The sequence below is a fragment of the Ixodes scapularis genome, unplaced genomic scaffold (assembly GCF_016920785.2).
Source record: "Ixodes scapularis isolate PalLabHiFi unplaced genomic scaffold, ASM1692078v2 PGA_scaffold44__24_contigs__length_19508400, whole genome shotgun sequence".
NCBI classification, from domain to species: domain Eukaryota; kingdom Metazoa; phylum Arthropoda; class Arachnida; order Ixodida; family Ixodidae; genus Ixodes; species Ixodes scapularis.
In genome coordinates, this window is record NW_024609873.1 from 8,742,110 (window position 1) to 8,756,281 (window position 14,172).

The following is a 14,172-nucleotide window of genomic DNA, read 5'->3' on the forward strand; positions in this document are numbered from 1 at the left end:
TCAGTAACAAGTCGTTGCAAGGTTTGAGAAAAAATTAGAGGCGCATTGCGGCACCCTCGAATACTTACGTTTTTCGACTTCATCTACCCTTGAGAAACGAAGCGAGTGAGGGTTAGGGAAATGGGCAGTAACAAAAGCCTTAAGTCATTAAATGGTAGTCACACTGTAACCAAACTCTCTACTTGAAAGTACCCCTTCCCAAAAGGCGTTGTACAGAAATGAAGCTTCTTGGCAGACCGCATTTCCCCAACGCAAACGAGGTCGGTCGTTACGCACAAAGCTACGAGAAAGCTACTAGTCTTTCGGAAAGGTCTATAGGAAGTGATAAGCGGAAGGAGTAGCCTCTCACCTTCTGGTCATCCTTGTGGTCGACCTCCCCTTCCTCGCGGGTGTTGCTGCGGCTACGGGGAGCTGAGGGTGGCGCGGGGACTGGGGGCGGGCCGGGGGACGGGGCGGGGGCCGGGCTCTTGCTCCGGCTGGGCGACTTGCGCTTGTCCTTCTTCTTCTTCCGGTGTTCCTTCTCGGACTCCGAGTCGGAGGAGGGCTGCCGAAGCGAAGGTTCCTTTTAGCACACGCCCCTGTTTGCCCTTTTCCAAAATTGATCGGCTCATTCACTCGCCACATTCGAGTCTTCCTTAGCTTCTCACTTTGTTCTCCATGTTTCCACCTGTCACTTACACTGCAAGTTATACTCGAGCAGTGTTGGGCTAGCGGTGCTATAAATCTGTTATAATACAGTTGTGCCTCGTTAATATGGACACCTTCGTTCCCCAAAAGAATCATCCATAATAATGAGAGGAAAATGAATGTATTTACTCGGTTTGTCCGCGAAAATCTTCTACCCATAGCGAGGTATCCATAATAATGATGTCATAATAATGATGTCCATATCGACGAGACGTGACTGTACCCCATCTGTGCCGTGAAGGGCATAGGTGCGAGGGCGCAACTTTTCGAAATGCTTAATTTTCACAAGTACTCGGACTAGGAAGGTCTCCTTCTAAAGCCACATGCTTGTGCTTCCCACAAGCCTGAAAAAGAGTTCTTTAGATGGAATGTAGCTCAGCCTTTTAGTGCAGCTAGCGCAAGACTCTGCTTTCAAAGATGCATGCTATCCACTGCTACAATCACCCATGATTTTAGATTACCAGGACTGACCTTAGTCAGCTCACTCCAAGTTTGAGCATGCAGCCCTAGGATGTCCTTCTACAGTATTAGAGCTGCAATAGTGAAGTAAGAGCTTCCATACTACCTTTCTTCATCCAAAGGGGGCTGAAACAATATTTCCAATACACTTGACTCAGTAACTAGCTGTTTAATAAATAGTAGGATAGTGGGTACCTAAACTTGTAAGAGAGGATGGAATTTGAGCTTATGAAAACCCTTTTACACCAGTACTGTCAATGACATGTGCCAATTTTGTTTAAGATCTACAGTCGCTGTCGAAGGCCGGAACGCACAAGTGTGTCACCTTCCCCAGTGCAATGTTGATGCCAAATGGTAATGAGGAAACTTGATGTCATTATTTTCATGAGGAACGTGCGTCTAACGGTCCTTCCGTCGCCCCTTGACATTATTGTAGTAATAGAAAGTTCGTTCATGAGCTGGCAGCATTTTGTCAAGCCCTGCACAAGCTTACCATGTATGTCTAAATTTTAGGCTGGGATTGTACAAACACACTAGGTACCTATTTATGATCGAATTTTGTCATTTCTTACCTGGCATGCTGTCGTGATGCGGTGGTCTGACCAGTGCCATATCTCTAATGCCTCTGTTGTACGGAGAACTCGAACATAATTTAATTCTGCACTTGGAGCAGTCTGGGAATTGGCTCGCACCCCTGGATCATTTCATTGTACAGGGCATGGGACGATTCACAAACCGCTCAAGTATCGTAGGCATAAAGTTGTAGTGAACTGCTGCCTTCTCAGTTAACTGGTTTCTATACTGAGCAGCCTTAATCTAGAAGCAGAAAACGAATGCCGCGCTCCTGCTTTTCCCATTTACGCAATGCTCTTGCAAAACGGAAACGAAGGTTGCGGCTAATATTAGCTCCGAAGAATTCAATTAACAGGAGCATAGGTTATGCCATTGTGCAAGTTGGCAGGAGCAACGCCAGCAACCATGATACGCCCAAAAGGCTCTCGGATCGTAAGCTGTCTCCGTCGAGAACGCCTACAGGAGATCTCGCATCAGCGCAAAAGAAACGACAATCTCCAGGTTGTCTGCAATTGCTTTATCTTTTTAAACTTGAAAGAAACTTAACAAACAGGGCCTTCCTGAAGTGAGGACGTGGCAGTACTTTGGTAAACAAGGCGGTGCAAACCGTACGCAAGACGAAGCATGCAGCCGTTCTGCAGAGAGGAGATTAAAGCTGTGCAGTCTTGGCTAGCCATTCGAGCATCCCAGTACAGGTGATGATGATGATTCCCTCTTTTTGTGCAATGCACTGCATCATATGGTTTAAGGTAGGATAGAGTGCCGAGTCAGTCTTTTCTTCTTTCCTCCTCCCTCGAACTTACGCTGCTTCGTGACTGCTTCTTCTTTTTGCGGTCCTTTTTCTTACTGTGTCGCTTGCTTGAGTAATCTGCGAAACAAGATAAAGAAAACACACATTACGGCTTTCTCAGAATAGCCTGTCGCTGAACACACAATGGTTCTAGTTCACTTTGGCGTCTGGACCTAGTTACTCTCGCTTGTAGAGCCACAACTGTGGGGCTGCACGATGGAATATTATTCCAAACTGGAAGCTCATCAGCCTTAGGCGTAAGGTGTTAGCGCATGAGGTGCGTGATGAGCAAGTGTGAGTGCATAATTTCTGGGAGTATCCAAGGTGAAAACGCAATGTGCATTCTTTGACTACAAGAACAAGCAAAACGAACGTTAGCAGATCATTCCAGTTACTTTTATCTAAAAACAAATGTTTCTTGCATCTCCGATTCTTTCAAAAAGAGGTTGCCAAAATTAGTTGTGCAGCTTATAATAATGTCCTAATGTAAAAAAAAAAAAAAAAAAAAAAAAAAAAAGAAGTAAATAAGGCTTAGGCTTATAAATACAGTAGAAGCTCGTCGATACATTCTTGGTTGATACGTTTTCCCAGCTGTTATGTTCAAAAACGCCGGTCCCGTTTTACTTCCATAGAGATACATGTATTAGTTTCCTGCCTGTTAAGTTTGCTTTCCCAGTTGTTACACCCAAAAGCGTCGGCATTGCAGCGCCTTGGCGCGCCGGACGCCAGGCTGCCACGCTGGCTTCGAAGCGAAGCTAGTGGAGCAAAGCCGAACCATGCAATGCGGGTCGCACGGCACGCGTGGGCACGCAGACGCCCGTCTTCCCTTTACTCCTTTCCGCATCTTTTCCGTCTCTCTGCCTCCTCGCTGGGCTTTGCCGAGCCCTGCCACAGCTTCCCATCTTGCCCGGGTGTGACCTTGGAGCACTGCTCGGACGGGGAGCGAGGCTGGCGAGGCGACAAACGCTCTTTCTTTCTTTCATCTGTCCTTCTTTGGCACGAGGTGCGCCCGCATGCACGCTTCTACCTAGTTTTTGTTCCGCTCGATTGCGTGAACCGTGGCGTTACAGAGCATGTGCGCCTAAAGCCCCTCGATGTGTTTGCGTTTGTCTTGCAAGTAGCGTCAAATGCGCGAGTGCACGAGGCCCATGTCCCGAGCGGCCCTTGGAAGCAAATGGCGGCGCAGCACTGAAATGAGCGGGCCTTGGAAGCGAATGGCGGCGGAGCACCCGCTCATGGCACGTGTCTCGCGCGCTTCCACAACAATGGTTGGCGGTACTTGTAAAAAACGCTTTTATCAAGGGGCTTTATGTGCGCCTTGCGCCCATATTGACGATGGTCATGGCTTCGCGAAAAAGGGAGGCACTCTCTTTTAAAGACAAGTTTGATATACTTTAGATGCTGGATCACAATTCCAGCCGGGAGAGATCTGACATCGCAAGAGACCTTGGACTTGTGCCGTCAACTTTGAACAGCGTCGTCGCTTGACAACAACGTCGTTACCTCTGAACCGCAGAGCATGGCGAACATCGTGGCCAACCTCACTACTGCCGACAACGAAGAAAGTGATGAAGATGTCCAGCAAGAAACTAACAATTACGCTGCGCCCACGTTTGCGGACGCAATCGTTGCAATGGACACCTTGTGCCGCTACATAAATGTTCACGGCTGCGCGAAGAGTGAGAGAGGACTGCGGCTCCGGGAGAAATGGCTTTTACTGCTTAACAATAATTCGAAGCGGCAGGTGGATATTACGCGCTTTTGCAAACATGTCCGAGTTCAACAGTTCTGTAAGTACGCATAAAATAAACCGTTGTATAAGTATCTATCTATCTTTCTATCTCATGTAGAGCACCCCTAAGTGTGTTATCGGTCGTTACGTTCTTTCGAATGATACATTCTTTTCCGCGGCCCCCTGAAAAACGTATCAACGAGGTTCTACGGTAGTATACCAAGCTTTCTCTGCCTTGATGATCCAATTGAGCAAGCACACTTACCAGAGTCGGAGTCTGACTCCTCAGATTCTGACCGGGACCTTTTCTTCTTGCGGCTGCTGCTCTTGTGCTTCGACGAGCTATCCGAGTCGCTTTCCTGAAGGAGTGGGAAGGGGGGAACGCAATCACTGCAGCAACAAGACAACACCCCGGCTAGTGGCGGCCGCCCGCATTGCTCTTTACAAACGGAAACGAGGGCGTCAAACAACACGAAAGCTTAGAATGAGAGGAAAATGAGGCTTATTGAGTTCAAACTGCTCGCACACTCTATTTCTAGCTGCCCTTAGATCGACCGTAGAAACAATAGCAATGTACACCCACATACATGCGCACAATGTGAGTGACAACACTCGATTTTGGTCTTTTGCTACGACTGTGGTCCCCACAATCCGCACTCTCCCTCGATTTTTCGAAACTTCCGAGCTTCAGCCCTGGCTTGGACCCAGCATTTTGAAGACTTGGGCTGGGGTGTTCATTGCTTGTACTGTTTGCGATAGTACAAATCAATCCACATACAACAGCCTTACTTATAAGAAGGATTTAGAGCTAGCAGATTTTTGGAGTTTGCTACGAGTCAACTGCACTGTTGCTACCATCTTTAACATGGCTCCAAGGTTGTGGCTGTTGTCACGACATTAGCAACTACATGACGCCGTCATTTAGCTATGGGGGATCGGTGCCCGAGTGTGTTAGCACACTGCGGCTCGGAGCACGTGAGCACTGCAAAGACACCGATGCCCACTGGAGCTGACCAATTTCCCGCCGTCTAAACGTGCGCGCGACGCAATTACTTTGAGCAAGCAACAAAGATGGGGTGAACCTGCATTTTTTACTTACGGATCGGGACCTCGAACGCTTCTTGGCCTTTTTGCTTTTCTTGCTGTGCTTTTTGGAACGGCTGTGATGATGACTGCATGCCTCCTGCGACGACAAGCGTGCACCCGGTGTCACCGACGCGACGCGACATTGCGGGCAAGCGATGTCTCACCTCGAGGGTTAGCTGGTACTCCTTGAAGATGCGGATCCTCTCAGACTCCAGGCTGAGGTTCACAAAGGCGGATTCCTTCTCAAACTGCTTCCTCACCTAAAAACAAAAAAAAAAATATTCTTTTAGCTGTTTTACTTTGGTGAAGAAGGAAGACCAGTGAAGCTGTACTATGCTGGGAATGAGTTAATGGCCGGCTGCAAGCCGGCAAGCCTGAATGGAAAGGCCTCGAAAGGTTGCCGTCACTTATGAGCAACGGTGGCAACCAGACAACCGGCAAGCTGGTTGTCTGGTTGCCACCATCGCTCATAGATGACGGTAGCTGTCCAGAGTTCTGTATCACCAGGTCATTCGAGGATGAACACAGTCCTGGGGAAACTAGCCCTCAACAGCTCCACTGTAAAAAAGAAATCGACTTAGCATTGAATTTGCACGCGAGTCTGTATGGGTTCTGCCTCATTTGATAAATGCACACGGGCGAAACAGGTGCGGTGGTAGCGCAAAATACGATGCAGCGTTGCGCTAGAGGCAATCGCGGCGCAGGCGTTTCTCGGCCGCGGCAACTCTGGTGCCAGAACTCCAGGAACAAGGCGTGCCGGAACGGACTAGACGAGCATCATGAACACTCGGAAAGCACACCGAAGCAAGGAAAGAAAGAAATCGCTGGGCAATTGTGTTACGCGTGAAACATTCCGGGATCGCTGCAGAACATTACCGAGCCTGGCGTCTACACTCGCAGCGCTCTTCGTCTGATAACTTAACAAGTGGCATATTTACTTGATAGCAGTTCCTAAAATAAAAATACTGATACTGATCTTTTATTTTTTTTTGCTAATGTGACCTCTCTCACCAGCCAATAGCCATTGAGCTTTGAGGCTTCACCTTAGGGCTTCATCGAAATCTGAACACCCGCCCGACTAGACAAAGGACGTTTCACAACAAAAAAGAGTGTGCGCGCTTGGAAGGAATGCTGGGAGCCTGGAGCACGCTCATCTAGCGTGTCTGCAAGGAGTAGAGCATGTTGCCGGCAGTGTTCCACGTTTCACCTTGTGATGCAACCTGCATAAGGTTGCATCATCATTATAAGCGGTCCATGGCTATACCACGTATAGCCATGGACCGCTTATAATGATAAGTTTTTATAGTAGTTTCTGGGCTAGAAACAATCAGTTTCACATTAAAAATGTTAATGTTCGGGTTAGAAACAATCAGTTTCTAGCCCAAATACAACGATAATCAGTTATATCGATTGAATTTTCGGGTTTTCTCACGATCGTTATAAATGGATTGCACTGTCTCAGGGTCATACGCTTGTTCACCGAAGGTTAGGGAATTGCACACCAGTTTCCCCTTTCTTTTCACCAGAAACCCCGATAAAAGCGAATTCTTCGTCCAACATTGAAAATAAGACGCCAAAAATGCAGAATCTCGGGGGAAAAAAATTAGCCCGAAAAAATACACCGAAACTTAAAGAAATATAAACCCTGGAAAACATGGAACCCTAGTCATAAACCTTCTTTTTCTTTCTTCTCCCATTTTTGTTGAATGGTTAAAAGTGATTCGAGACCAGTATAATCGTACCTGATCCCACGTAGAATCTGTGTCGATGGAGGGCATGGCGTTCTTCAACATGTTCCGAAAGGATGTTTCCAACCTTCGTTGCTGCGCATAAAAGACAAAGCCACTATTCCATTGAAACCAGATATTGGGTAAGGGTGCCAGAAAAATGCTAACGTGCCACATGCATGCAAACCAGTGAGGCCTTGCCACACAAACAAAAGGAAAGTACTTCAAGTAGGCAAGTTGCTGAAGCTCTGATCACCCCAATGAAATGTATAGAACCAAACATTGTCCACCGAAAACACATCGTCCTTAGGTACAGATGCGCATTAATTTAACTAAAGTCTAGAGTTCTTTAATGCTTAATCCTTTCCAATCAATAAGTTCCTTCCCCCACACACTATTTTAGGCCCCAACAATCTTTGCAGCATTGCGAATGGTGCAAGCCCCAAGCTCGGGAAAGCACCTCGGATGTGCGTTTGTTCGTTGCACTTGATTTCATGTTTGTGGCAGCGTGCATGCATTCCTGATTTTGGCAACTGTTCAAAGAGGGTATTGCCCAACAAACGAGTGGGAAGGATTAGAGCCAGTCCATGCAGTGGCAGTGCATTATGCTGCGGAGGCTCGCGTCGAGAACTGGGTGCAAGTCGCCGAGGCAACCAAGCCTCCACTACTGCGTGAACGAGCCTTTGGTGCATACTGAAGAGGAAAACATGAAAGAGCGAGAGAGCCATGTGACACGGGAGAATCTCACCCACCTTCCTCGCTTCTTCCTTGAGCCGTTCCTTCTCCCTCGCTGACGCTTTCTCCAGAAGCTGAAACAAGTACACAGAGCTAGTTGAAGGCAGAGGCCCTTTCAGGACACGCAAGCATCCTTGAGATGAGGACAAAGAAACAAAGCGAACATACTGGAGCTCGAATTCTAAATGAACAAAGGACAGTTACTCAATGCCGGGAGGCAGGCACTCTCCGGTGTGTCGAGGACCATGCCAGCACCTGTAGAGGCTTCCAAGGTCGTAATATGCAATTAGTCTTTTTACTTATTTCTATTTTGTAACCAACCTTCCAGGGTGTTAAAGGGGGGGGTGCAACGATTTTTAGATTAAAAGAATTTGCATCTCATCATTTTTACATTGTTTATCGTGTCCCGGACGACAGAGAAAACATCTTCATTAAAAAATGTCGCGATTCCGCTGCATAATTGCAAAGCAAAAGTCAAGCTTTTTGCCCCACCTGAAGCCACGAGTGGAAGCTGAAGGAAATACGGCAAGAAGCTTACGTGACCTCGCTCGGCTCTAAGCTGCAGCATAACGCCCGCTAATGTCAGCGGAGAGAGGGAGAGGAAGTGTCCTCCGAGAGAGCACACGGGAACCTACATGGCACCCCGAATTACGTCACTAGGAAAGGAACCAGGTGTGACCCTGAAGACTGGGAGTGAGTTGAGGGGTGCCAGAGATGCCAATATTTATCTTTTTTTTTTACACAACAACTAGGACACGCAGGCGAAATCGGGTTTCTGTTCTTTACTTCAGAAGTAAAGAAGAGAAAACCAGAACTTCTGGCTTTACCAGAACAACTTCCACAAATTTTTGACCGAAGTCCAAAATCGTTGCGTCCCCCCCCCCCCAACCCCTTTAAACTGGTGATCTTTAACAGCCCGGGAAATGTGAGAGAGATTTTGGGGGGTTTATGGCGCAATAGCTACGAGGCCATCTGCGCCAACCTGGGAAATGTGGCTAACAAGGAACATGGTGGACGGGGTTTTGATTTGTCTCGTAACATGACGACGGTCACGAATGTTGGCAGTCACCCAAATGATCCCCATAATTCATTTTGAAGCGTTCATCCGGTGGAAAGACAATAACCACCATCCATAGCTCTCCGGACATTCATCCTATGCCGAGACCTAAAAAGTAAATAGACTATAAAAGTGATACGAATTGAAACTACAATATCATCGCCTGCATGATAGTTAAAATTACAAGAGGCTTCAGGTGTCTGAAAGCTCTAAAGAGGCAGCAGGCCACAAAAGATCTCTTTGCTTTGCTTAGGTGTTCAAGAAACCAAGGGTGTGCAATGTGAGAATCAGGTAAGGTACTCCACAGTCACTGAATATGCCCGACAGTGGCAGTTAGCTCAACCGGTCCCAACATAAGACTTGTTACAGTTTCAGGGCGGGAAACCTAATTTTACTACTTTCACAAACTTCCACTAAACAGCTGCCAAATGAACAGGAGTGGGACTGATCCTAAATGATTGCATATCTGCAAGTTTACAAGCTTTACACTCCTAGCTGGACATTACCATTTAAAACCCAAAGCATCACTCAGGTCTGGCGATTCAAATTAAACAAAGAAAAGTAAAAAAGGGCTGCCCAACCCAAATATACTGCAGTCCAAAAACCTCTCGCTCAACGGATGAAGTTCTCCGGACATATGTGCAGCTGTTATTAACTTGTGTCTATTGATATGAAATTCCAAATGAACAAATTCTTAACTTGAGGCACTAGAAAGCTTGTGATTCCAGCATGGTGGTCACAAATGCATCGTGCTTCTTGTCGCCGACAAAACGAGAAAACAAGGATAACCGAAGCTCGTCCCCGCTGTTCTCTCTCTGTCGGCGACCGCGGTCGTACCGGCTGCGAAAGGAATTGCCACGTACGCTGTTGTAGGTGAGCTTCACGTTGCCGGCGTCCAGCGTTGCCGACCTCTTGTCCTCGCTGATCACCGTGACAAAGTCGTCGTACTGCGTGTTCACTTCCACCATGTAATTCTTCTCCTGGGGAAGGAAGGAAAAGAGCACCCACTTCGCAATCTTGTCTCCGACGCAAAAAAAAAGAAGGCTAAAGGCAAAGTGAAGTGTGCTGACCTTTAGGATCTCCTTGATGATCTTTTTCTCACCGTGGAACCTGTCTTTGAGGTCCTCCACAAAGAACTTGAAGAGATCGAGGGGCGTCGAACCTGCGGACCGGAGCGTTTTGGATCATTGGGTTGTGGACGTTTTCCTTGTCGTAATTTATTCGTGTCCATAAACCCCGTGAACCAACCAACTGTTTTCTTATTAACGTGTCTCAACAATTAAAACTAAACGATACAATTAGGTATAACGAAGCATCAGGAGGAATAGAATAGCAACTGATCTATTATATTGTTTCTAGATGCGCGAGAGGGCATTTCGGGTGCGCTTTTGGGAGAAAAAACCGCTATATTTACAAACTAGATGAAGGCAAGAGCAATTGTGCAGTCTGCAGTGACAGGAAAGTCAAAGGGCAAAGACGTGAAACTGATTTCTACTGTAAAACCTGCACTCGACATCCTGGCTTGCACCACGCCATTTGCTCCGAAAAATATCATGTGCTGTGCAAATACCGCTATAGTCTAAGCTCGTTATAACAGACCTTGATTTTGACCGAGGTTTTGGTCTTTTGTAAAAGGAGTACATGTTGTATGCAGATATGAAGTTGAGCCAATGATACATAGAGGAATACCAACCGAACTTCACAAATCGGTATGTTACATCCAAATGTCTGTTGTAACCAGGTCTGTTGTAATGAGCTTAGACTGTAGTATAGTTCAATATTTCAAATGAAAACACTTGGGGGAAGCAGAGTTATCTCAAACTGAATATATTGATCATAGCATCTTGAAAAGGTGACTTTAAAGTCAATCACTGATTTCATCTTTTTTCACTTAAACTAGTTCTGACCAGAGGGGCCTATAAGGGGAAAAGTCGCATGACCCCAAAAGGTTGAGAAAATTTTGTGAAAGTCTAATTTTCGTAAATTTTTTTATTTTGAAGATTTACGAAAAAACGAAACCCAAAAATATATTGCCTGATGGTAGCAAATACATACCGTAAAATACCAAGCAAGCGCCCACTCAAAATTTGAAGATAAGCGTGAAAAAATAGGGGAAGCGCGCATGTGAGATCATCAATTTTACATCTACTGTAAACTTCCGTTAATTCGACCTTGACGGGACCTTGAAATTTGGTTGAATTATCTCAATGATCGAATTAAAAAAAGGACAAAAAAAAGGTTAAAATGAAACTTCCTTTTATTGTCCAAAGTGCTCACGGATGGTCTGCTGCAATCTGCGTTTAAAACGCGTGTCCAAAAGCATGCTCCAGAGAGCAGCCAGAGCAACGTAACTAAACATCACGTCCCCAAAAAATCGCAATACAAAAAAAAAAAAAGTTTTGCAAGTTGACTTTGGCGTAAACTAGCCAGATTGTCAACAAAAAAAAAAAAAATAAAAGAAAAAAGGAAACGAGAATTTACGCTTTTTTGGCGAGCAAGATGGACTGCACACGATGCTAAAGAAAAGAAGAGTGGTTGTTGGGGCGAGTTGGTTTGACATCTTATACAATCTTGTGCGCAGCAAAGACGAGGACAACAAAAGAGAACGGGACACAACAAGGCAACAATGCGCCTTGTTGTGTCCTGTTCTCTTCTTGTGTCGTCTTTGCTGTGCACAAGATTGTATAAGCTAAAGAAAAAGCGCATGCCTTGAGAGCGCGCGCTGAGAAAGCTTTACGAGACAACTTTGGCACCAGGTGGCCAGATTGTTGGCGACAAAGAACAACACCAAAAAAAGAAAAAAAAAAGTTTGCATTTTTGGGCACGCTTTTCTGGAGCACAAGATGCTACAGAAAAGTGCTTTGAGAGCGCTCGCCGTCTCCGCGCCCGATCACGTGCTATGTTCTCCGCGCTAGTCCCAGCCAGATTGGTTGCACTGGCTCCTGTCATTTGCTACGGTCCATCTCAACGGCGTAGAGGAGCAGACGCATATTTGCGCACGTTCGGCTTTGCAGCAAACGGCCCCTGTTTCGCCGTATGTGGGGGTTTTTCTGCCGTGGTGCCATGCATTGTGAGCCCGCCGCGCGCATTCATTTGCGTCGGATGAATTATCCGATGCAGAGTCTTCCCGAATTCAAACTATCAAACTTTTCCTGCTATAAAAATGAATGGGCGCTCGCCGGGACGTTTGAACACGATAGAATTAAATGAAAAGTCGAATTAACCGAGGTCGAACTAACGAAAGTTTACTGTAGTGCAGTGCATATTTTTTCAGATGTCTAAAATTTTGGGGGTGGGTGCTTAGTGCGAAATGGTCAGACGCACATCATTGTACAGTAGTATAAAACCAGATTTTGAAATATTGTGTCCACGAACCGCAATATTCGTGAAATCCGCAATATTCCTGAAATATTGAGTTGGCCAAAATAAAGTCCTTTACAGTATATTTGCATTACCGTCAACGTCTTGTGCTGATCACGCGGTCAAAATATGGAGGCTGTCTGGTAAACTGAACCGTAAAAAGAGCAAAAGGACTGCCGAAGGCCTCGGATAGCCAACTTTTTGCTTCTGCAGCTTACATGGGTGTCTGACGTAAAATAAATGCCTGACTGATTGATTGACAGACTGAATGTGTGAGCTCACCGGGCTGCCCCAGCATGCTGGTAAACCGGGGATCTGCCCTGATCGTCGGGTACAGCTCCACCCAAAGTGACATGGACGTGAGCTTGCCCTTTTCGTGCAGCTCGGTCAGCAGCATCTGAAAAAAAAAATAATAATACAGCAGAAAATTTGTTGACCTCTGACGCTCCAGCTTTAACGCCAGGCAAACAGATAACCACTGTCTCTTGCTGTCGTAACAAAGAAACATGTTTTGGACTAGGCACACTTACAACTCTATCTTTTATGTGCCACAAACTACACCTCTAATGCAGACTATAATTATTTTTCTTATTTTACTCGTTATTGAATTTCAGCAAGCCTGGAGCCTGGGAAAATTGCTATTGTCATCTGACATGCCAGAAGACCAAATTGCTAATTTAAAACGTATAAAAACGAAACAGAAAATCGGCTTACTAATGGGACAATGCGCATAAGTCTGAAACAATAAGTGCAAAGAACCACAAAGCGCACTCCGAAAACTTTTTTTTGTTCCGGAAAAGTTAAGAATTTTTTTTTTCTTTTTCAGAATTTCTCAACAATAGCTTTGTTCGATTTACCTGCACGCTCTGCACCGGTGCAGAAAAGTGTAGGACGTTGTACTTTCGGCGTATCTCAATCCACATATCAAAAGTACACCGCCCTACACTTTTCTGCACCGGTGCAGGAGGTGCAGGTGAATCGAGCGCAGCTACTGATCGGCCACCTGCCAGATCGTCTGGAACAGGCGCTGACCAAGGGGTTGGAAAGGCACGGTGACCACCGGGACAGCGCCAAAGCTGCCCGAAAATAGCAGCCGCACGACAGGGGACGCTCACCACGAAGGCCTCCCTGTTCTTCCTCTGCTGGCGCTTCTGCCTCCTCCTGGCCCTCTCCTTCTCCTCCTCCTCCTCCTGCTCCAGCTGACGAATGTGGTCCTCGAAGATGATCAGGGCATCCTCCTTGTCCATGTCTGCAAGAAGGCCACACCCACCACCCTTCGGCTGAGCATTCCGAGGTCGGGTCGACGAGAACCGGACGGCCCGCACGTCTCTCCCACCCAGAGAGATGTCCCAGAAGAGCGAGGACAACAAATAACTACACCAAACGCAACAAAGGCGGGATAGCGCTTGATCTGGTTTTCAACGAACAGCACTTCCTCTCGCTGAGCCTCTCAAACTTTTCTAGCTTAGGGAGTGCCTTAACCCCTTTGATTGACAGCCAAAGAACCCCTTTCAGTCTCGGCATTAATGCAATAAAGCGGTGCAGGCGGTACGCCACTGGTCATGCATGCTACGATGTCAAACCAATAGCTGTGCTCCATTCTGACACTCGGTCCCATGGCCTGACTACAGTGCAACCACCACCAACACCAGCACAAGAAAGCAAGGTCTGTGCAAAGTTCCCGTACAAAGCCGTCACTTAAAAAAAAAAAAAAAAGTTACTCATTAATTTAGACAAGACGCCTCGTGTCAGTATCTCTTTGTTCTATTTTGAACTCACATTTTTCCGCTGTTGCTCTTGGTCGTTAAAAACCGTGGCAGAGCCCAAATTATGGTCCTCTTGAGAACCCTCCTTGGAACGCTCTAATGCCGCCAACTCCCAAATGAACACCCACCTCCAAAAAATCGCCCGTGCAGTTTTTCTGGCTAAGCACCTGTGGCGCAAATCTACCTCCTAATCTTTGACT

The 14,172-nt window shown here is 46.5% G+C and overlaps 1 protein-coding gene across 3 annotated transcripts in view; it reads right to left on the reverse strand.

The window, feature by feature from the left end:
• LOC8028189 (pre-mRNA-processing factor 40 homolog B) overlaps nt 1-14,172 on the reverse strand; it is a 60,025-nt gene that overhangs the window by 459 nt on the left and 45,394 nt on the right. For 2 of the 3 annotated variants that reach the window (XM_029990245.4, XM_029990244.4), the window contains exons 14-24: nt 13,322-13,455; nt 12,489-12,603; nt 9,917-10,008; nt 9,710-9,826; nt 7,807-7,863; nt 7,070-7,150; nt 5,492-5,587; nt 5,341-5,424; nt 4,507-4,600; nt 2,523-2,587; nt 350-544 (exon numbers count right to left, since the gene is read on the reverse strand). In XM_029990245.4, the coding sequence (XP_029846105.3) occupies nt 350-544; nt 2,523-2,587; nt 4,507-4,600; nt 5,341-5,424; nt 5,492-5,587; nt 7,070-7,150; nt 7,807-7,863; nt 9,710-9,826; nt 9,917-10,008; nt 12,489-12,603; nt 13,322-13,455 (1,130 nt within the window). Of the gene's footprint in view, nt 1-349; nt 545-2,522; nt 2,588-4,506; nt 4,601-5,340; nt 5,425-5,491; nt 5,588-7,069; nt 7,151-7,806; nt 7,864-9,709; nt 10,009-12,488; nt 12,604-13,321; nt 13,456-14,172 lie in introns of all 3 variants that reach the window. The other variant, XM_042293127.1, reaches the window with a different exon arrangement.